The sequence below is a fragment of the Suncus etruscus genome, chromosome 10, assembly GCF_024139225.1.
Source record: "Suncus etruscus isolate mSunEtr1 chromosome 10, mSunEtr1.pri.cur, whole genome shotgun sequence".
Lineage (NCBI taxonomy): Eukaryota > Metazoa > Chordata > Mammalia > Eulipotyphla > Soricidae > Suncus > Suncus etruscus.
Window position 1 is genome coordinate 87,132,477 of NC_064857.1, and position 21,081 is coordinate 87,153,557.

Sequence of the window (21,081 nt, forward strand, 5' to 3'; positions counted from 1 at the left end):
TGAAAACATTGGTTCCTGGGTCAGTGCTGGGAAAGGCTGGAAAAGCCTAGTTTCAGGACACAGAGGGGCCTGAACCGGTAGCCATAGAGTCCCTTTCTCTTTAGCTTGTGGGTTCATAGGGCAGTTTTTCCTGTGAGCTCCAGGTTCCTCATTTATGATAGGTGAGGGCAGGGGAGAACAACACCTACATTTAGAGTTATTGAGGATTAAATATGAAATACTTGTTTTTTTGTTTTTTTTTTAAATATGAAATATTTGTAAAGCGATTGGCACATGCCTGGATGAGAAACTCGCAATTGAAGTTCCACATCTTTTGGCTGTGTCTGCCTTCTCCCAGCACAGCTTTGTGACCTTCACAGAACCACCATGGTGAAAAGGAACTAAGGCCTCATCTTCTGCCAACCCAGAAATTCATTTATGCTAACTCCAACTTCCACCTCTTCTCTCTCTTCTTTTCCATCCTTTTTCATTTGTTTTATGTTTTTTGTTTTGGGGTCATACCTTGCAGTATTCAGGGGTTACTCCTGGCTCTGCACTCAGAAATTGCTCCTGGCAGGCACAGGGGACAATATAAGATGCTGGGATTTGAACCACCATCTGTTCAAATTAGTTGCATGCAAGGCAAACACCCTACTGCTGTGCTATCTCTCCGGCCCCTCCCATCCTTTTTTTGATTCTAGATATGCTTTTTTGCTCTGTATGCTTTCCTCTTCTTAGACTTCATTAAACTTGTCTGGGGACTAAGATGTTTAAAACTCTATGTTTCTGTATATCTTCATAAAAGGTGAGCCCCATAAAAGTGGACCCCATTAGCCAGAGCCCTTTCAGGGAAAGTTATAGGCTTGTGCCTACTTCCTCGCAGAATCTCTAATGCAGACAATAAGAGAAGGTGTCTGTCATTTGATGCACACTGTATAGAGCTGGTGCTCCTTATCATATATTGTTTGCTTCTGCAGAGTAAGTGGGCAGAGCCGTCAGAGTATCTGCATTAGAGTTGAGAAGTGCAGGGAAAGACTGAGGTGGACCAGAGGATGGTACAAAGCAAACACAGTATCCTGGGGCAGGGTTGTGTCTCTTTTGTTGTTAAAATTTGCTTTGTTTTTTCTTTAGGAGGGGATCACTAAGATAGGAAGGATTGACTCAGAGCAGGAACAAGACATTGGTAAGTGACAGGGCATGAGAGTTTCAGTGTCTTCAGATTAATCTAGTGATACTCTGAGAGAAAAGAATCTCTGAGCATCAAGGGATTCTCCTTTTGAGTGTGCCCAAGAATCTCTTCCAATGATTTTTTTTTCTTCCAATGATTCTTAGCTACCCCAGCACTCTGAAACACCCAGGGTCTGAATAGCATCATGTCCCCAGACCCTTGTGTTGAACCTGTGATCCTGCAGTATTGTACCCAGCTCTGCTTAGGGGATCATGAGTTGGGAATCAAATTGGGGTTGGTCACATGCAAAGATTCTTCTTAACCCCTGTGTCTGTCTGTCTGCCCCCCCTTTCCCTCTCTTTCTCTCTCTCTCCCCCCCTCTCTCCCTCGCTCTCTCATGCCCTAGTTCTCCTCTTCTCCCACTAGGTTTTGAGTCTTTGGGGAGTGACCAGAGGAGACCCATGCAGTGAAAAGGGCCAGGTTGGAATGGTTTCAGGAGGGACAAGACTGGGGTTGCTCTTTCATTGTCTCATCTCACTTTCCAGGTGTAGATTTGATCTTCTAGAATAGAGGGGCTCTTTCTTTGCACTATCACCTTTCCCAAGTAGTTCCTGCTTCTTCCACAGTCCTGCAGGGTCAATGGATTGAGAAGGACCACTGTACCATCACCAGTGCCTGTGGGGTGGTCATTCTGCGGCCAGTCCAGGGCGCCCGATGCACAGTCAATGGCCGGGAGATCACCGCCTCCTGCCGTCTGACTCAAGGTAGGACTGTCACCTGCCCTGCTGGTGTCAGGGTACATGCTGGGCCAGTTCCATTCTCATGAACCTGATCCAGAGAGGCCATCTTTAAAGACAGAATACAAGCTGTTGCCTGGAGAGCTTTCCTAACATAATTCTTTCCTGTAAACAAGGAATTCCAGTTCCAGAGTGGAGGAGGATTTTATGGGGAAAAAAAATTTTTTTGAGTGGGGGGCACACCTAGTGGCACTCAGGGGTTACTTCTGGCTCTGTGCTTAGAAATCACTCCTGGCAGGCTTAGGGGACTATATGAGGTGCCAGGGATCAAACCTAGGTGGGACTTGTGCAATGCAAAACCCTATCCACTGTGCTCTCTCTCTCCAGCCCTATTTTCTGAAATTTGTATCTGTGTTTGCTAACTCTGGGAAAGTGCCGAGTCTCAGTTTCTCATGGTGGTAGAGCCAATTCGGGGAGGCTGGGGCAAATATAAGGATTGTTATGAGAATTAAACAGGCTACTCCACTTGATGTTTCTTTGTGGGAAGGAGGTAGTTAAGCCATACCTGGCAGTGTTCAGGGACTACTCCTGGCTGTATGCTTTGGTATCTCTCCTGGTAGTGCTTGAGGGATCATATGGTACCAAGGATCAAACTGGGGTCAGTTTCATGTAAGGGAAGCACCTTATTCCTGTATGATTTTTTTCAGCCACTCCAGTCTTCAGTTGAAAATAGTGTTCTCAATTTCTTCACATACCTTCACAGTGTTCTTGTCACTTAGCGAGCCTTGCTATTACCACTGTCACCATTACTGCTCTTACTAATATGTTCAATTTCTGTCTGTCCTAAAGCTGAGCTCAGACACTCCCACTTCCATGAAGCCTCCCCTGCCTGCTTTACCTGGAGCTCTCTGGCTTTCCTTGGCCCAGCAGAGTTCCTCCCCCATTCATTTCATGACTCCCATATACATACTGCTTGATATGCGAAAGCACACATCTAATTCTGCTAACTCAGTTGTTCACTGTGTGCTGTGATAGAGGGCTTTGTCTCTCAGGGCCTTGCATGGAAGGTGGCCTTGGATGTGTGCCCTTACTGACTTTCCACATGTCTCTATGCGAAGGAGCCATCATCACCCTGGGGAAAACACAGAAGTTCCGATTCAACCACCCTGCTGAGGCTGCAGTTTTGCGGCAGAGGAGACAGGTCAGCGCTGTGCTCTCTGGGGGGTTGCCAGCCTCCCCACTTGTCCTTCTGAGGTGGTGCAGTAATGGTGGCCTCACTCCGCTGTCTTTATTCTCAGGTTGGAGAGTCTGTTGATGGTGGTGGCTGTCTGGAATGGCTGGACTTGGATGGAGATGTCACTGCCCCTCGCTTTGGTCTCTGCCCTTTGCCTTGCAAGGAAAAGTAAGAAACAACTGTGTGTTCTGCTGGAGAATGTTTCTTATTTCCATGGAGTGGCAGGGTGGAGATGTCAGCAGACAAGATCTGAGACAAGATCTGGCTAAGATTCAAAGATTCTGTCAGTACTCAGCTCAGTTGTATAGATTCCTGCTCACTCCGCTGACCCCATTCCTCTCCTCTGGATTTAATCAGATCAAAGACCTCTCTCAGCAGGAAACACGTTGGTTTATTTCTCTTCATGAAGGCTATGGTGGGGTCAGATACTCAAGAGCCCCATTCCAATGCCCTTAGCAGAGGAAATTCTTCCCTGGATCCCTCAATCAGCTCTCCTACTCTCAAGTGGTGTAGCTGGCTGGTTCCAGAAGGTATCAGGGTGTTTTCTGGATGTGCACAAGGAGTCTCCATCACTATGTATCAGTAGCTTCTACTCTATTCTCTTTCTAGAGATGCTTTTATATGATTTTTTGCTTATTTGTTTTGGAACTGTACCCAGCAGTACCTGGGAATCACTCTCTGGTGTTTCAGGGACCTTATGGTACTGGGACCAAACCTGGGACTCTCTCACATGAAAAAACATGTGTTTCAGTCCTTTGAGCCCTCTATATGCTTCTTTGCTTTCTTGTTTATGAACAAAGGTGCTTCTTGTTTGAACTACAAAAACAAGTTGTGGGTCAGAGTCAGAGTACGCCCAATATGGTTTCTGAGCCCATCAGCAGTGATCCCAGAGCACAGAACCTTGACTAAGTCCTGAACCCCACTGGGTGTGGCCCCAAAACAAAACAACAATAACAAGTTGCTGCTACTTTGCATGTTTTGTTTTAAAGAATAGGGGGCTGGAGAGATAGCACAATGGTAGGTCATTTGCCTTGCACACGGCCAACCTGTGTTTGATTCCTGGCATCCCATATGGCTCCCCAAGCCTGCCAGGAAGTGATTTCTGAGCATAGAGCCAGGAGTAACCCCTGGGTACTGTCAGATGTGGCCCAAAAAAAGGAAAATAAAAAAGAATAGCTTCATTATTCTGGTAGCTATTTTCTGAAACAGTGAATTTGTGTTTCTGCTAAAACCATAGCTCTAAGAATATGATCTTCTAAACACTACTTTACTCTCCTCTATTGTGACATAGCAAGCTGCCTGAGACATTTGTGCTCGTGGATAGGTCCCAAGTTGGACAGTTCAAAGTCCTCTCTACCCTGTTGTATTGTGCCACCACTGTTTGTCCCTTTGCATACCCAGCTCACCCAGGTCCCTCTGTGGCAGGAGAGTGCTCCAAGAGCAGAATGAAGAGGATCACCAACTCCCCAGGACTGGAAAGCCAGGCCCCAAAGCCCAGCCTCAGCAACAGAAGTCTTCCGTAGGAACTTTGAGGCCACAAGTCGTAGCAGGACAGTGTCAGTGCTACCTGGCATGCCTCTGTCGATCTGCTGGAGATGGTAAGTGGCCGCCACTCCTGGCTTTGCTTCAGCTTCTCACCATTTGTACCTCCTGGTCTGCTGTGTACTCCCCTTTGTTTCCTTTGTGATATGATGGAATCTTTGGCACTAGGTGTTCTCTCCAGACTGGACGCTCTTCCAGAGGGGTTGCAGATAGATATAAGGAAACTACTTTCCTATCGCCTCTCGGAGTCATGGATCCCTTTTACATAGCTCCTTGAATACACTTTTCTCTGCTTTTCCATCTGCACTGGTGGGTGCCCATGGCTCTGCTGAGGCCCGAGAGCCTTATTTCCAGTGAGGAGGGAGCCCCTAAGCCCTGATTTAGCCATATCACCCCGGCTAGCATTTCACTCTATATGGGCCCAGTTATTGAAGGAGCAGTCTTGAATCTAGGCAGTCTCTGGCCAGGAGCAGAGCTCTGACTTTCTCTCAAGGTGTCTTTGCCTCACAGACCAGCAGTGCCTACTCCGAGGAGAACTCAGGTCTGCCAGCTTATCAACACAGACACAAGACCATGTAGCACAGAAAGAAACTGAGGTTTCTGTTCTGAGTGATGCTTGGCCTGAGACAGAGCCTGAGGCCCAATCTCCACCACTGGTTCCATACTGGAAGAGAGCAGTGCACGGACATTACTTGCGGAGACTCAGTGTCCGGGCAGCAGGGAGGATCAGCCAGTGGAAACATCTCAAGAGAATCTTCAAGAAGCAAAGGCTGCTGGCAACCCAAAAGAGACTGGAGCAGCTTCAGACTTTATGCTGGCCCCGGGATGACCAGACCTGGGCACCCCTGTGCCAGGTTTCTGGCCCTGACATCATGGTCCAGGGCCCTCAGCAAAGCAGCAGTTCATCAACCAGCCATGGCTCCCTGAGCCTCCGCACTCTTTGCATCCAGTACCTGCGGCAGCTAAGCAGGTATAACCCTCAATGCTTCCCTGGAGATTCCTGGGCAAGGTGTATAGCCTCATTGCCCAGGAAGTACTTGTAAATTCCCAGAATTCCCTCTGGCATCCATTGGTAAAATAAGATGTTCCCCCCCGCCCCACCTTCTCTCTCACCTTCTCACAACTCTCTTACTACTATTATCTGAGACTCCAGCTTCTCCTTCCTGCCACTCTGAGCAGTCAGACTTGCTGCTTTAGAGATACCTGCTAATACTTTTCCTTGTTCTTCATAAGCTCTTTAGACCCTAACTTTCCACATTCACCTCCTTGCCCTGTCACCTCCCTCTCTTATCCTCAGACACTGTCCCCATATGCTCCAGACCACTCCTCCCCTGATGTGCCTTTCACCCAAGTGAACCAATTCTGGATCCTACCTCCCCATTGTATGAGTATAGGTGGGTACCCCCAGACTCAGGTTCAATATTTGATTTTTCAAATATTCCAATTATTTGATTCTCTCTTGACCTTTAGTCAAGACAAGGACATGTATCCCCTAATCTGCTCAGAGCAGGGAACTGTGTCTCCTATTTCCTTAAAACCTCTGTTTTAGCTCAGGCTTGCCTATGATAGGTGCACAAGCAATGTCTGCTCCTATTATATTTGATCACTAGATTGCTAAATAGATTTTAAAAAAGAAACAAACAAACAAAAGAAAACAAGGGGCTGGAGCAATAGTATATTGGATAGAGTGCTTGCCTTGCAGAAGCTGACCTGAATTTGATCTCTACTGCCTTGTGGTCCCCTGAGCTGCACCAGAAGTGTTTCCTGAGTTTAGAGCCGGAAGTAATCCTTGAATACCATTGGGAGTGTGGTCCCCCAAAAACATTCCCCTGAAAACAAAAACAAAAAATCTTTACCAGTGCTCGCTCCAGCAGCACGTATACTAAAATTGGAACGATACAGAGAAGATTAGCATGGCCCCTGCGCAAGGATGACATGTAAATTCATGAAGTGTTCCATATTTTTAAAAAAATCTTTACTGGGCCCGGAGAGATAGCATAGTGGCGTTTGCCTTGCAAGCAGCCGATCCAGGACCAAAGGTGGTTGGTTTGAATCCCGGTGTCCCATATGGTCCCCCGTGCCTGCCAGGAGCTATTTCTGAGCAGACAGCCAGGAGTAACCCCCTGAGCACCGACGGGTGTGGCCCAAAAACCAAAAAAAAAAAAACAAAAAAAACTTTACCATGCAAAGTTGAGAGGATAATAATTGTCCCTCATATTCAGCAATTTCCTAATTTACCATGCTCGCCTTCTCCCAGAGGAGAGCCCCGATCACCTTCCTGTTTTTGAAGGATTTTAAGCAACCCCTAGAAATCACATCACCTGAAATCTACATCCTGGGGCCAGAGAGATAGCATGGAGGTAGGGTATTTGCCTTATATGCACAAGGATGGTGGTTTGAATCCTGGCATTTCATAGGGTCCCCCAAGTCTGCCAGGAGCGATTTCTGAGTGTAGAGCCAGGAGTAATCCCTGAGCGCTGCTGGATGTGACCCAAAAAAAAAACCAAACAAAAAAGAAATCTATATTCTCCACTGCATGTTTAAAAAATGTGGACTATTCTTATACCAAAGTGTCATTATCACACCTGTTAAAATTAAGAGTAAAACATAGGCCATATTCAGATTTCTTTCAGTGTCTGAAAAAGTTTCTATTTTCTGATAGTTATTCAAATTATGGTCAATAGAATTTATGCACTGCATGTTGTGCAGGTCTCTATGTGCACATGAGTATGTGAGCCTTTTCTCAATGTTGAGAATCAAACCCAGGGCCCCACCTATGCAAAGAAATGCAATCTACTACTGAGCACCACCTTTTACTCATTTTACTCTTTTACTCATTTAAAAATTCTGTTTATTGGGGCTGGCGACATGGCGCTAGAGGTAAGGTGTCTGCCTTGCAAGCGCTAGCCAAGGAAGGACCGTGGTTCAATCCCCCGGCGTCCCATGTGGTCCCCCCAAGCCAGGGGCAATTTCTGAGCTCTTAGCCAGGAGTAACCCCTGAGCATCAAACGTGTGTGGCCCGAAAAACAAAAACAAAAACAAAATCTGTTTATCTTTCTATAATTAATTAGTTAAAGTGGAACAGTTCTATAGCATGTACTGCTGTATGAATTTGTGTTTGATCCACTGAGTAGCTAGTCATTAGTTCCTCTCTCATATTGTCTGTTAGACTAGGAGTTTTTCACTAAAGGCATGATTTGAATCAATTCTTTGGGTGGGGGTTAGAGCCAAACACAGGATTTACTTTTTTTTTGTGGGGGGGTCACACCCACCAGCACTCAGGGGTTACTCCTGGCTCTACACTCAGAAATTGCTCCTGGCAGGCTTGGGGGACCATATGGGATTCAAACCACCATCCTTCTGCATGCAAGGCAAATGCCCTTCCTCCATGGTATCTCTCCGGCCTCACAGGATTTACTTTTGGCTCTGCACTCAGAGATCAATTATGGTGGGTCTGGGGGAGCCTATAAGGTTCTGAGATCAAACAAACCTAAATTGGCTGCAAACAAAGCAAATGTTCTATGTGCTGGACTGTCTCTTCAACTCCAGATTCTGTTCTTTTTAAAGAAATTGAGGAACAAATTTTTCCTGGGATATTGATGAAATAAAGACTATTGTGGCACTGTTTCCTTTGACACTTGGGCTCTGACTCTAAATACAATGACATTGGCCTTATTTCTAACATATTTTAGAGAGTATTCTAAGAACTGGAGGACATGCTGTGCATACTGGAGCCCCAAATTCAAACCCTCGTACCACATGGTCTCTTGCTGATGGTTTGGCCCTGCTAACCCAACCTAGTCAACAACCAGCTATCCCTGGAAGTAGATACCTCCGTACTTTTCTTTTTTTTTTTTTTTTTTTTTTTTTTTTGGTTTTTGGGCCACACCCGGTAACGCTCAGGGGTTACTCCTGGCTATGCGCTCAGAAGTCGCTCCTGGCTTGGGGGACCATATGGGACGCCGGGGGATCGAACCGCGGTCAGTCTCCTAGGCTAGCGCAGGTAAGGCAGGCACCCTACCTCCAGCGCCACCGCCCGGCCCCATCGTACTTTTCTGAAATTACTCTTTTTGTCTCCACAGTGTTTTCCTGAAACTGGATTCCTCTACCACATCACCTTCCATATCTGAACCTCCTCACCAAATATCTGAGATCCCCTCATCAGAGGATCCCCATGCTGTTTATTATTCTCCAAGGTCAAGACTTTTTAGCAAGAATGTGCTGCGATGCTCAGGCGAGGGCCAGCTCTGCACTGTTAGGATGGCCTTGGCCAGAAAGCGAAGCCCTGCCCCAGATGCCTGTCTTGCTGTGAGTTCAGATTTTTCCAGCATCTGGGAAATGGAACAGAGAGTGGGCAGGCAGCCCTGTCACAGGGTGTCCCAGAGCTCAGCATCTTCATGCTGGTCAACTAGACAGCTAAGTTCAAGGGATGAGCTCGAGACCCTCAGCCCTTTCTCCCAGACTCTCCTAGACTTGGGCCATGTACCAGCAGGGCAGCTGGGAATCCACAAGGCTGCTAAGGGAGCAGGTGGCCATCCTGCCCACCCCCTTACCCCCAAACAGGCAGCTAATCATGGAAAAGCAACTAATATTTTCTGTAAACATTCCAAACCACCTTTTCCAAGCACAGTGTCAAAAAGGGAAAAAACAGATCTTGCTGCCAGAGTCTCGGACATGACCAAAAAGTCTTCTTACTTGCCTTGTGGCACCCTTCTGAAAAAGCAACACAATGAAGAGGAGTCAGACTCTAAGACCTTCCTCACAGTTTCAAGCCCAGCAATGGGTCCCAGAGGAGAGAAAGATAGTGATTTATCTGATCCAGATAGCAGTTACTCAGTGGATTCTTTGTCCTATGTCTGTGATGAAGACCCCGTAGTGCCACTGAGGTCCAAGGGTCCACAGAAGGAGCAGGATCTCCTGGAGCCAGAGAACAATGAAAGTGATAGCAGCCAAATATCTGAGGACTCGCTGGCTGAGAAGAAGGACCAGAGCCCACAAGACAGTCCGAGGGGTAATGACATTAGCAGCTTCCTCAGAAAACCCGGGACCAGAACCAGAGCCTTTGTGAGGGCCTTTGTCCCCCCCTCACACTGTGGGAAAGTGACCCCAGCACCCAGGAGCTTCTCTCTGGATAGTCTGCTTGGTGCTGAGGAGGAACTGGGGGAAGAGCTTCAAGAAGATTCTTCCTTTGGTCCATCAGATGAGATGCCCACTGAAACTTTCTGGCATCCACAGACCTCCAGTCTTCCCTGTGGACATCCAGTGATCCAGGAAGCCATGCCTAGGCTTGGCTCTCACCAAATGGAAGTGACACTGGATGCCATCCTGTCAAAGAACCATTCATTTCACCTTGAGCCCCAGCCTGGCTCTGAGCCACCTGCATCAGAGGTGGGGGTGAGATCCTGGGAACAAGCCGGCACTCCTCAAGTCATGTCACCTCCCAGAAGTAGTCCTCTGTTGTCCCCGGATTCCTGGTTTTCTTGTGACTCCAAGATCAACTCCAGTAGCTCCCCAGAAATAGTGGGTTCTTTATGTCCCAGCCCAGAGATTTCTGAATTTCAACCCCACAGTGGGGAGAGGCTTGAGCATCGGCGAAAGATGGAAGAACCAACTGTGCCTGGCAGTGAAGTAGGCTTTCCCTATACATCTAGCATGTCCCAGGATGGTTCTGAGCTGCCCTGCAGTGTAAGAGCTGCATACACAATCCCTTCTTGTGTATTGATGGGGCTGTCCTTCTGCCGAACACACAGTCTACGTAAGTCTGATGCTGATGGCACCTGCCAGGTCAGAGGGGTTCCTGGCATGGCCCAGCAGGGCGACTGCAAAGCAGTCAACCAGTCTGGTGAGTTAGGTATGCTGATGCCAGCTGCCTCTCCCCTCCCATACTCACAGAGAACCCACAGGAGGAACTGGACCTCCCTGCAACAAAAATACTTCCTGGAAATGTCTCATCCTGTTCTGGGATCTGGAGGAGGGCCTGGGCCAACTTTTTCCTCACTCGAGGAAGATAACAGTTCGGTTACCCAAGCTTCATGCCAGAGAGAGTCTCTGTTATGTATTCATCCTGGTGTGTCTGGCAGTCCAGATTTCTACAAGTCTCCAACCCATTGTTCCAAAATTCAGCATTTGAGAATGGAAGAAGAAGGGGACAATTTGAGTGTTGAATTTGAAGGCACGTCAGGTTTCTTTACAACTAGTAATGAAGGGGTGACTTGTCAGGCAACCCACCCAGCAGCCAGAGGGTCATCTCCTGGCAGGGTGAAGGCGTGGGTGGTTGCAGCAGAGAATGAAGGAGCAAAATGCGGGGCAAAGGCTCAGGGAGATCAAGGTGAAGAACACTCTCAGGGCTTCAGGAAATCTGAGCCCATCACATCTTCTGATTATTCTTTCCCAAAGAACTCTGGCCGCTGTAATGTCACTGCAGTCACTAAGGCAGGCCACTGGGTTCGAGGCTGGGCTCCACTTAGTAGTGCAGGCCAACCTGAGCAGGGGAGCTGGTCCAGCCATACCGAGCTTCCGAAGGCCGACCCTCAGGGCAGAGCAGACATACATACTTCCTTGGCCCTATCTCATCCAGAGTCATGTGTCCATTCGATCTCCTGGGACCCGTTCCTTTCTTCCCTGCAACCACCACCCTTGGAAACATTCTACATGACCAGAAGTCGGGATGCCCTGACAGAAACAGCTCTAGAGATTCCAGCCTTCAGAGAAATGCTAGCACCCACCCCACCTGCCAGAGGAGCCTGCAGCTTTGGTCACCACCAGGCCCTTCACAGTCCTTGTATAAAGGCTCATTTGCCAGTGTTGTTCGACCGCCAGAACCCGAAGAGGCCCTCATCTCAGCAGGTCCAGGAGCACACTGAGCTAAAGGTGAAGGATGTCAGCGGCAAAGTAGGGAATGGCCCAGGAAATACTACTGAAGATGATGACTGTGATTTCATCTCTTCTTTAGTTGCCCTAAATACACATTCTTCCCCATCTACTAATCCAAAGGAAAGTGAGTTTCAAAGTCAAGTTGGAGCCTTAAGTACACACTGTCTTCCAGAATTCCAGGTGAAAGAACTGGCCACTGAACAGTCCAAAATGTGCAAAATGTCCCCAAATAATCACAGGCTTAAAAAGAATCTCTCTTACTGCACTGCTCAGACATCTGGGGAGGAAGAGCAGAGCCTGGGTAGTGCACCACAGCAGACACAGCCTTGGAATGCAGACACACACTTTCCTTCTCCCATTAGTTCTGGCTTCATCTACAAAACCTTTGATTTATATCTTGACAAGGACCCACAAGAGGAAAGCAGGACTTCCCCAAAGTCCAGGCCAGTCCACCGCAGAATCAGCAGTCCCAAGATTATGGCCTGGGAGGAAAATCCAGCTTCCGGTGGTGAAGGGAAGCACAAAGTCAAGCTTCTTGGGAAAACTCAACATCCCAGAGCTGAGGGAGTTCTTCGAGGTGCAGAATCAACTCCCAGGAGAGTCCAGCCCATCACATGTTCTCAGGATAGCAAGGAAACCTCCGTGACAGAAAACCTCCATGATAGCAAGGCCTGTGGGAAGTCACCAGAAATGATCAACCTCAAAACCACCACCTCTGAAAAGAAACAGAGAGTTCATGACTCTGAAGAGATGGCCAGGTTGATCAGGAGCATAATACAGCTGGAAAATGACATCCTAGAGATGGAATGCAAACAGGGCCAGCTCTTCTCCACTCTCCAGACCCAGGAAGCTGGCCAAGAATGTGTGCTTTTGGACCAGCGGCGGCAGGAGGTGGCTGATCTTGTACAGATGCTGGACAGCTCCAGAAGTCACTTGTCCTTAAAGGTTCCACCATCTCCTTCCAAACAAAGCAGTGATGTGATCTTCAAGGAGTGTGAGGTTAGAGAAGTGGGGCTTAGTAGTTGCTTTGAACATGAACCCCGGGACCAGAAAACCACCCTGAACCCTACAAGTTCAAGAAGTTGTGGACTGAGCAATATACATGAGAGAGAGCACCTTGAGCCCACTGTACCAGACAGACTCTCCAGGGACACAGTGATCACCTTCCGTGATTATTTAGGGACAGGGGCCACTTTCAGAGGCTCCTCCAGCACCTCTGCTACTGCTCAGAGAGCAGAAGCATTAGCTAGAGCACAGCCATCACAGCTCCTGACCCAGTGGTCTGAGAAGGACGGCGAGCAGGCAAATGCATTGGCAAGAGGGCAGCCTAGTGGCAACGGGAGACTGGAGGAACCAGAGCCCATCAGAGGTGTTGAAGACAGCGAAGGAACTCGATGTGTGGGTAGCTCTAAGCAGGAGGAGCCGAAAGGTCAGGTTGCCATGGACACACAGAGAGGAAGACGCCTTCGGAAGGGAAGGAAACTGGTTTCCCCAATTTCAAACCGTCCTCCCTGGGGCCTGCATCACAAGGGTGCACCTTTCAGCCAGGCCACCAGCTCTTTGCCGAGTCTGCCAGACTCTTCCACTGCATCCCCCCGAGAGCTGAGCAGCACCTCGCCCTCAGTCTCCCCACGGCGGCTCAGGAGCTATCTCCATGCATCGGACACTTTCAGCAGCCGCTCCTCAGATGAGTATGTGCTAGCTCCCATAGCACTCAGAGGGCCCAATTGCCCTGCAATGACTGGTGCTGAGCCTCAGGGCCACAGTGGACACAGTGGGGGCACTGGCCTCCCCACACATATTGGAGGTGACTCATCCAGGCTACATTTTGCTGCTGCCAGGGCTGTGACAGCCTCCTCACAGGGAGCTCAGAGTATTCCCATAGTTGCTGAGGACACTGCCCAAGAGGCAGAGGGCAAGATGTCAGTAAGCACTAGCCTCCCAGATCCCGGAGGGGGGCTCAGAAGCCCCTCTATGGGCCTGCAGAGGAAGGTGGATCCTTCTCATCCTGTCCAAGGAGATCCCAACTGCAGCCAGTTGGCACAGAGAGCCAGCTGTCCTCGAGAGGACAGGAATTACAGGGGCAGAGAGGTGAGGCAAATAGCAGAGGAGGCCATGGACCTTGGTCCCGGTGATGCTGGCTTGGCACTGCTGGCCACGCCCAAGTTTCCTGACTTGGAGCCCTCTGCCCACTGCACACCCACTGATCTGGCTACATTGGAGGAGAGCCAACATGTGAAGGCCCAGAAGACGCTGCAGTGCAATGTGGCCCTTCCTCACTGTGACACTCTATTGGAATCAGAATATTCCTTAGGTATCCTCAGCAGGCCTCTCAGTCAACAAGCGGATCTATCAGCCAGGACTAGGAATGAGGGTGGAGTTCAGGGATTTCACATGGCACCTCTCTCTACTAACCCAGGACCTAAGTCAGCAGAGGAGAGGCATGCCTTGCTGACCACACCCCTCTCTGCAGACAGACTCCCACCTCTGCCCACTCCCGAAATCCACACACAGCCTGGGCTGCTCTCACATGCTTCCTCTTACACTACCCCTGCACTGAACAGAAGCTGTTGGATGGGAGCAGGTGAGCAGTTCACTGGCCACCTTCACTCCTCTGAAATCAGAGAGAAGAAAGAAGCAACTGAAACCTCTCGCTTTGCCATTTCCTTGGGCTCAGACAGTTTTCCTAGCTCGGCAGCTTTCGCGAAAGATGGAAGGGTGATGCTTGAGGAACAAGTGATGGCCTCGCCCACTTGGGCTCCTTCTGCCAGCCCTGGCATGGTTCTTCAGGTGGGGAGCCCATCGACCATAGGTGGGGAGAGCTGCACAAGACACCAGGACATGCGAGTTCCAGACACCACACATGCAGGCTCAGATGATGGCATGGCAACGCAGGCAGGACAAAGCACCATTTTGGAAAAACAGCTTGTGATCTGTGATCCACATCTTCCAAGACTCACAGGGTCTAACCTGGATGGTGCCCCATCCCTTGAGGCCTCCACCAATACAGAGGGAGGACAGGCAGGTCCCAGAGCAGTGAGGGGGGACCTAGACGTGTCCTCGCTACCGAAGTGGCCAGTAGAGAGTGTCTACTCTTTGCCGGTGGAGGTCTGTGGGGCCAAGAGTGGACTGTTAAGGCCTACTCTGATGGCAGATGGAGGAACTGGCCTGGATGCTCAAGGAGTGGGAGAGAAGGCTCCATGTAGCTGCCCAGAGCAGCCCTTCACAGGAGGCGCCAAAGTCAGCACAACGCTCTGCTGTGCTGGGGGACTGGAAGGTGACACAACAGCCCCTTGCCAATATCCTGGCATTCCTCAACCAACAGCTTCTCAAGCCTGTTCCTCCCTTTCACTGCGTTACAGAGGTGATCCAGAGAAGAGGACTTTCAAGGCTGCGCTCTGTGCTCATCAACTCTGCACAGTATCTCCTGGGTCCGTGGCAGTTGCTGAGAATGGAAGGCACCGTCCTGGGAAAACGGAGGACTGCCGTATCCTAGGAAGTCCTCCTGCAGTTGCCGTTCAGCTCCAGGATCCAAGCTGCAGCCTACCTTCTGCATCCACTGCCAGGAAGACAATTTCCTTGGACCACTCAGTTTCTGTTGGGAAGTCAAGATTAGTGGGGGTCCTGGAGGTCAGTCAGGCACCTCCTTTCTTTTCTGCCAAGAAGAGAAGCTGTGAAGAGCTCAAGGCCTCCCCTCTCCTCACAAACACAACCCCAGAGACACTGAGGGGTTTTCAGGTCAATTTTAGTGCTTATCAGAAAGCACAGGTGTCTCAAACCACACCAGACCCTTCTGAAGCCCTGGGGAGACCACACGTGCTCAGTTCAAGCGAAGGAGCCATGGAGAGTGAGCAGGCAGCAGAGTGCTCAGAAAAAATGCCAAGAGGCCTTCCAGAACAGACACATCTTACCATCAGGTCCAGGGGTGACAGTGTCATGGCTCTCCAAGCCAAGCTGGCAGCAAAGTTAAAAAAACCCTCCAGTCCTGAGGCCGACAGCCCCTGGGAGGAGGAAGAGCAGCAGAGGGAGCAGGCTGCAGGCTGCAGCGACTGGGGCATGTGTACCCCAGCATCCTTGGAAGGCAGAGAGAAGGCCACAACTCCTGAACTCCAGATGTTCTCTTCACACACCAGAGACTCTGCTGCTGGGGCCAGGGGACTGAATGGGGAGCCCCAGGCCTTTGCCCAGCACAGGTGTTCACTGCCCGTGATCGCTATTTTCCCTGGCCCCAAACATTCCCGGGCTTCCTTCCAGCCACACTTCTCTGTGATCAGCTCTTCCCGGTCTCTTCAGAAACTGAACTTGAATGTGGAGCCTCCTTCTCACACAGATGAGAAGTCGCAGGATCCCAGCAAATTGTGGAGCTCAAAGCCCTCAGGAAAGGCAGTGGCATCAAAGTTCCCCACCGGGAGAAGCAGCAACCAGGAAGCCACATGTGAGGCCCCTGTTGGCCAGTGGCTAGTCTCTGCTGCTAGCCCTCCTTCCCCAGCCTCCTCCTTGCTCTCCTGCATGCCCACCCCTGAGCTCCCGATGGGCTATATGGCTGGTGCCCCTGAAGAGGCCCAACAGGCACAGCCAGAGAGCCAGGGCAGCCAAGCCAGGCCAGAAGAGGGATGTTCTAGGACCTGCAGGGAGCTGCTGTACTTTGGCTCCAGGGATCTCAACCCCTGCAAGTTGCACTGGCACGCAGGGGAGCCTGCGCACATCTGCTGGAAACAGTCTGTGTTTCGTAGTGATGTCGATGTCTCCAAGAGCCAGATCCTCCAGGGTGCAATCCCCAGGAACACGGATCGCTCTGTCAGCATGCATGAGGGTCTAGCAGGGCGGGACTCACTGCTCTGTGCTCACTGCAGTTCCTACGCCAGGGGCCATTCAGACACATACAACAGCGTTGAAAACTCACGGCACTCTCAAGAGTCCTGGGAAGGACGGGGTTCCTCGCTTGACTTGGAGAACCCCCATGTCCTGCCCTGCTCTGATGAAGCAGCCCCAGTGAAGGGTGCTGACAAGGAGGTGCAGGTCCTGAGTGCCCCAGAAGGTAGTAGCTGCAGAGAGGACAGTGCCACAGGGCCTGAGAAAGAGAAGGTACTTTTGTGCCCACCCCAGGTGGGCCGGGCCATGCGACGCACTCTGGAGCAGGGCACACAGACAGGTTGCACGGAGATTTCTGCTCAGGCAAAGGGCAGCACTGTGCCAGTCACGGATGTTTCCTGGAACAGCATGCATAGCCTGTCTCTCCACCTCTCCCAGCTCCTGCATAGCACCTCAGAGCTGATCGAGTGTCTTTCTCAGCCAGGTGTGGCTGAGAAAGAGCCAAGCACCAAGAGAGAGAGCCCAGAGGAGGTGCCATTAGTCCTCAGGATGGATGGCTTTACTCAAACCACTGTGGATGAGGCCACCCAAACCGAACTGGCCCAGCCACCTCAGCACCTCCCCACCCCAGAGGCTGACCCAGAGGTCAGCGTGTTCCTCGAGGTTCTGGACTCTGAAAACTTGGCTCCATTTCAGGAAAGCGGGCACATCTCAGAGACAAGGCAGAAGGGGGAGTCGGAGAAGACTGCTTGGACAAAGGCAAAGCCCCCAGATCTAAATGAACACCCCCACTGCAGGCCCCAGAGCCCTCCCCAGACCTCATTCTACTTGAAGTTTCAGAAAGTCCTCTTTGAACAGAACTTCCTCTCTGAGAGTCCCGAGGCTTCAGCTGCCTCCCTGACCCCCAGTTCCCAGACGGAGAAACTCCTTTGCCAGTCTGTCAGCAACCTTAGCCTCGGGCCCTGTCCCCATGACACCCATGACACAGAGGATCCCAGCGGGGCCTTATTGGTGGACAGGGCCTCCTCCCCCATTCTCACACTCAGTGCCAACATGCAAGGGACAAGTCTTTCCCCTGGTGCTCTGTCTTCCCTTCTAGCTCACTCTCTTGAGGACCTCCAGAGCCTGGGCCCCAGCCTAGATCTTCCTCAGAATGGCCCCCTGAAGAGTGAGGAGGTGGGGGGCTGTCCAAGGATTCTATGTGAAGGCACTGGCCTATTGGAAAGGAACTCCCTAGAGAGCCCACAGCACAGCCCCAAACTTCAGGTGCATTTGGAAGATAAATTCCCACAGCAGCTTTCGCTCCAGACCAGCCTCCAGTTGCAGAGCCACAGTCCGCCCCAGACCAGCCTCCAGATGCAGAGCAACAATCTGCCCCAGACTAGCCTCCAGATGCAGAGTCACGAGCTGCCTCCACCCCAGACCCAGAGCCTTGTACTGGACAAGGCCATTGTACCTGAGGACGCAGCTTTCCCGGAATGTGACCCACTGGGGCCAGGGCAGAGGCATATGGAAGATGAGGGTGAGGTTTCAGCACCTACAGTGACAGTCCAGCCAACCACAGGCCTCTCCTCACTGGGGGGAGGCCCCCCAAACCCCAACTCCTGCTTTGTCTCCGAGCTGACAGATACTCGAGGGCTTACGGGGTCCAACCTTCAACCTGAGGCACAGCTCCTGCTGGACCCCAGCTCTCAGTTGTCCTGGGACCCTAAGACCGAGGGGTCATCCAGCCTGAGGGACCTCCCAGCACACAACAAATTCAATCATTGGTGCAAGATTAAGGACAGCATGCTAGGAGTGGATGTGTGGGGAGCCAGCTGTGAACTCCATTCTGGGGAACATTCTGGACAGAGACCCCAACAGCATCTGGACAGCCACAGCCGGGCTCCTGAGCTCTCTCTGCGGGAGTTGATCCCCCTGCAAATCGGGACCCAGAATCCCTCTCTCAGCATGGAACTGGCTGAAGCGAAGCTGCATCATGGTTTTGGGGAGACGGATGCCCTGCTACAGGTGCTGCAGCAGGGAGAGGCACTGGCTGCCAAAGAGCCCCCACACCCCGCCGAGGATCAGCTCTATGCCCGGTAAGGGGTGAAGTGAGCTGGGAGGAATCTAAAGTGGGGCGCCAGAGGCCCTGGTCCTGTCCACATCTGCTGGGTTCTTCAGGGGCTCACTAAATGCTAAGAGGAGGTCATTCAGGGCCTTGGCTCCCCACCGAGTCTGTCTGTCTTTGTGTCCCACAAAGGCTGACCCTGGAGACTGACCCTCAGTGCAAGCGGACCAAGCAACTCCCCAACTTCCACTGGCCTCATGGCCTCAGCCTCCAAAGAGAGCCTGATGGAGACTTCACTGCCCGTAAACTGGACTTGCCCAGCAGGCGCAGGGAGTACTTGCAGCAACTGAGGAAGGATGTGGTGGAGACCACCAGGTAACGAACTCAGTCATGTCAGAGTGATCTCTGTAGGGCCAGTGGTCACAGTGTTAGCTTAGCTTCATTTGACACAAGTTCTAGGGAGCAGAGGAGACAACTATGGGGGACTGGGACAGAGAGTATGGGGAGTGGGGTTGTAGAGCAGGCCTGAGCTCTGAACACGGTTGGCACCCAGAGGAGGACTCTGTGGCAGAATGTGGGGTGGGGTTGGGTTGGAGAAAGTTCTGGGCTGACCTGGGGGGGGGGGATGTGGACCCACATTGGGCGGTCTCCACAGCCTGTGGTCTTCCCAGGAGTCAAGGCGTGGCTCCAAGGCCCACACCACCACCCTCTGACATAGAGCTGCTGCTTCAGGAATACCAACAAGCTCGTGAGGCAGCTAAGCAGGAGATTATGCAGGCCCAGGCCCACCTGAAGGAGCGGACAGAGCAGGAGAAACTGAGGATCCGCCAGCAGATCATCTCCCAGCTGCTGCGGGTGGGGATTAGGGTGTGGCTTGGGTTTGAGAGGGACCTGGAGCCTCTGACAGATCTGGCTGGGCTGCACTTTTAGGAGAGATGGCACAGCAGGGCCGTTAGACCTGCACTCAGGTCTCTTCAGAGCAGTTCTCTCTGCGGCTGGGTTGGTGGTGTGGGAGATGTGAGACAAGGGGCTGTGGGGCTGAGGGAACTGGGTAACAAGGGTGGTTCGGGCGTGAGGCGGTGGCCAAAGTAGGTTGAGTGACAGTAATGTGTCCTTGCCAGGAGGAGGAAAAACTCCATCTCCTAGCCACCTCTGGCACCTTGGACACCAGCTCTGTCAGCCTCTCTTCGGGACTCAACTCTGGCTACAACAGCAGCCCAGCTCTCCCAGGCCAGCTCCTCTCACCTGACAGCACAGTGAGTAGGCATGGGACTGTGAGGTAGGAGTTAGTGGTATGACTCTGTTTCCAGCTGGCTACTGTGGACTACCTGTCTTTTTAGGTCTGTTAGCTCATCTGAGTTACCAGTTTAGAACCCCAACCTTTAGGTGGTAAAGTATAGGGTCAGGAAAATCACTCAGAGGTGGAGTGCTTGCTTATCTGGCATGTTCAAAGCTCCAAGCTCAATGTCACACACTTCAGGAATGTCTTGTAATGCTGGGAGATGTCCCAGACCCTATAAACATTGTCCCCCGCGTGGTTTAAAAATGTATCCCACTAGCTAATGTTTTTCTTTCCAGACCATTCTTCATTTCTGTCTAATCTATAGGAATACTGAAAACTCATTTTGTTCTTTGCTGCCACAGATGGCTGTCCTCTTTTTTTTTGTTTGTTTGTTTGTTTGGGTCACACCCAGTGGCCAGGGATTTACTCCTGGTTCTGCACTCAGAAATCGCTCCTGGCAGGCATAGGGAGACCATATAGGATGCCGGGATTCAAACCACTGTTCATCCTGAATTGGTTGCGTGCAAGGCAAATGCCCTACCAATGTGCTATCTCTGTGGCCACTGGCTGTGCTCTTTTTAACCAGCTTCCTGCCTTGGGGTTTCAGTTTCTTGCTATTAGGAAAAGTTTGAGCCACCTTCCCACACCCTCTTTAAGTTTTCTTGTATGTCTTTGAAACATATTGTCAGTTTTGTTTAATCTTTTTTAGCTATTGCACATAGGTTTCCTCTTCCCTTGTATCTTCCATCTGGTGATTATTTTATTTTTCTGCTGATTTCAGTCAGACTTTGTTTGGAGAAAGGCAAAGGAGGGGAGAGTAAGGCAGAAAGCCTCCCAGTTATGGAAGGGATTCTGCATGCAAGGCAAATACCTTACCTCCATGCCATCTCTCCGGCCCCATAGACTATATATATTTTTTGGTTTTTCGGGCCACACCCGTTTGATGCTCAGGGGTTACTCCTGGCTAAGCGCTCAGAAATTGCCCCTGGCTTGGGGGGAACCATATGGGACGCTGGGGGATCGAACCTCAGTCCTTCCTTGGCTAGCGCTTGCAAGGCAGACACCTTACCTCTAGCGCCACCTCACCAGCCCCAGACTATATTTTTTATGTATAAAAATATGTATATTGGGGCCAGAGAGATGGCATGGAGGTTGAGCATTTGCCTTGCATGCAGAAGGACAGTGGTTCGAATCTCGGTATCCCATATGGTCCCCTGAGCCTGCCAGGAGCGATTTCTGAGCACATAGCCAGGAGTAACCCCTGAGCACTGCCGGCTGTGGCCCCCCCAAAAAAAACTCCCAAAAATGTATATGTATTTTTTATATATAAAAGCTATGGATGCAGGGACCAGAGCAATAGTACAGGAGGTAGGCCACTTGCCTTGCACTCAGCCGACCCAGTTT

General features: G+C 50.8%; 1 protein-coding gene and 1 non-coding gene across 2 annotated transcripts in view; both read left to right on the top strand.

The window, feature by feature from the left end:
- STARD9 (StAR related lipid transfer domain containing 9) overlaps positions 1-21,081 on the top strand; it is a 100,212-nt gene that overhangs the window by 75,688 nt on the left and 3,443 nt on the right. The window contains exons 17-27 of the mRNA XM_049781693.1: positions 1,111-1,162; positions 1,774-1,911; positions 3,003-3,085; positions 3,183-3,286; positions 4,529-4,716; positions 5,171-5,630; positions 8,743-17,695; positions 17,732-18,426; positions 18,588-18,770; positions 19,067-19,250; positions 19,517-19,651. Coding sequence (XP_049637650.1) covers positions 1,111-1,162; positions 1,774-1,911; positions 3,003-3,085; positions 3,183-3,286; positions 4,529-4,716; positions 5,171-5,630; positions 8,743-17,695; positions 17,732-18,426; positions 18,588-18,770; positions 19,067-19,250; positions 19,517-19,651 — 11,175 coding nt within the window. The remainder of the gene's footprint in view (positions 1-1,110; positions 1,163-1,773; positions 1,912-3,002; positions 3,086-3,182; positions 3,287-4,528; positions 4,717-5,170; positions 5,631-8,742; positions 17,696-17,731; positions 18,427-18,587; positions 18,771-19,066; positions 19,251-19,516; positions 19,652-21,081) is intronic.
- Positions 6,519-6,625, top strand: LOC126021443 (U6 spliceosomal RNA). Its single transcript, XR_007499958.1, has one exon. It is a non-coding gene; the product is annotated as a U6 spliceosomal RNA (small nuclear RNA).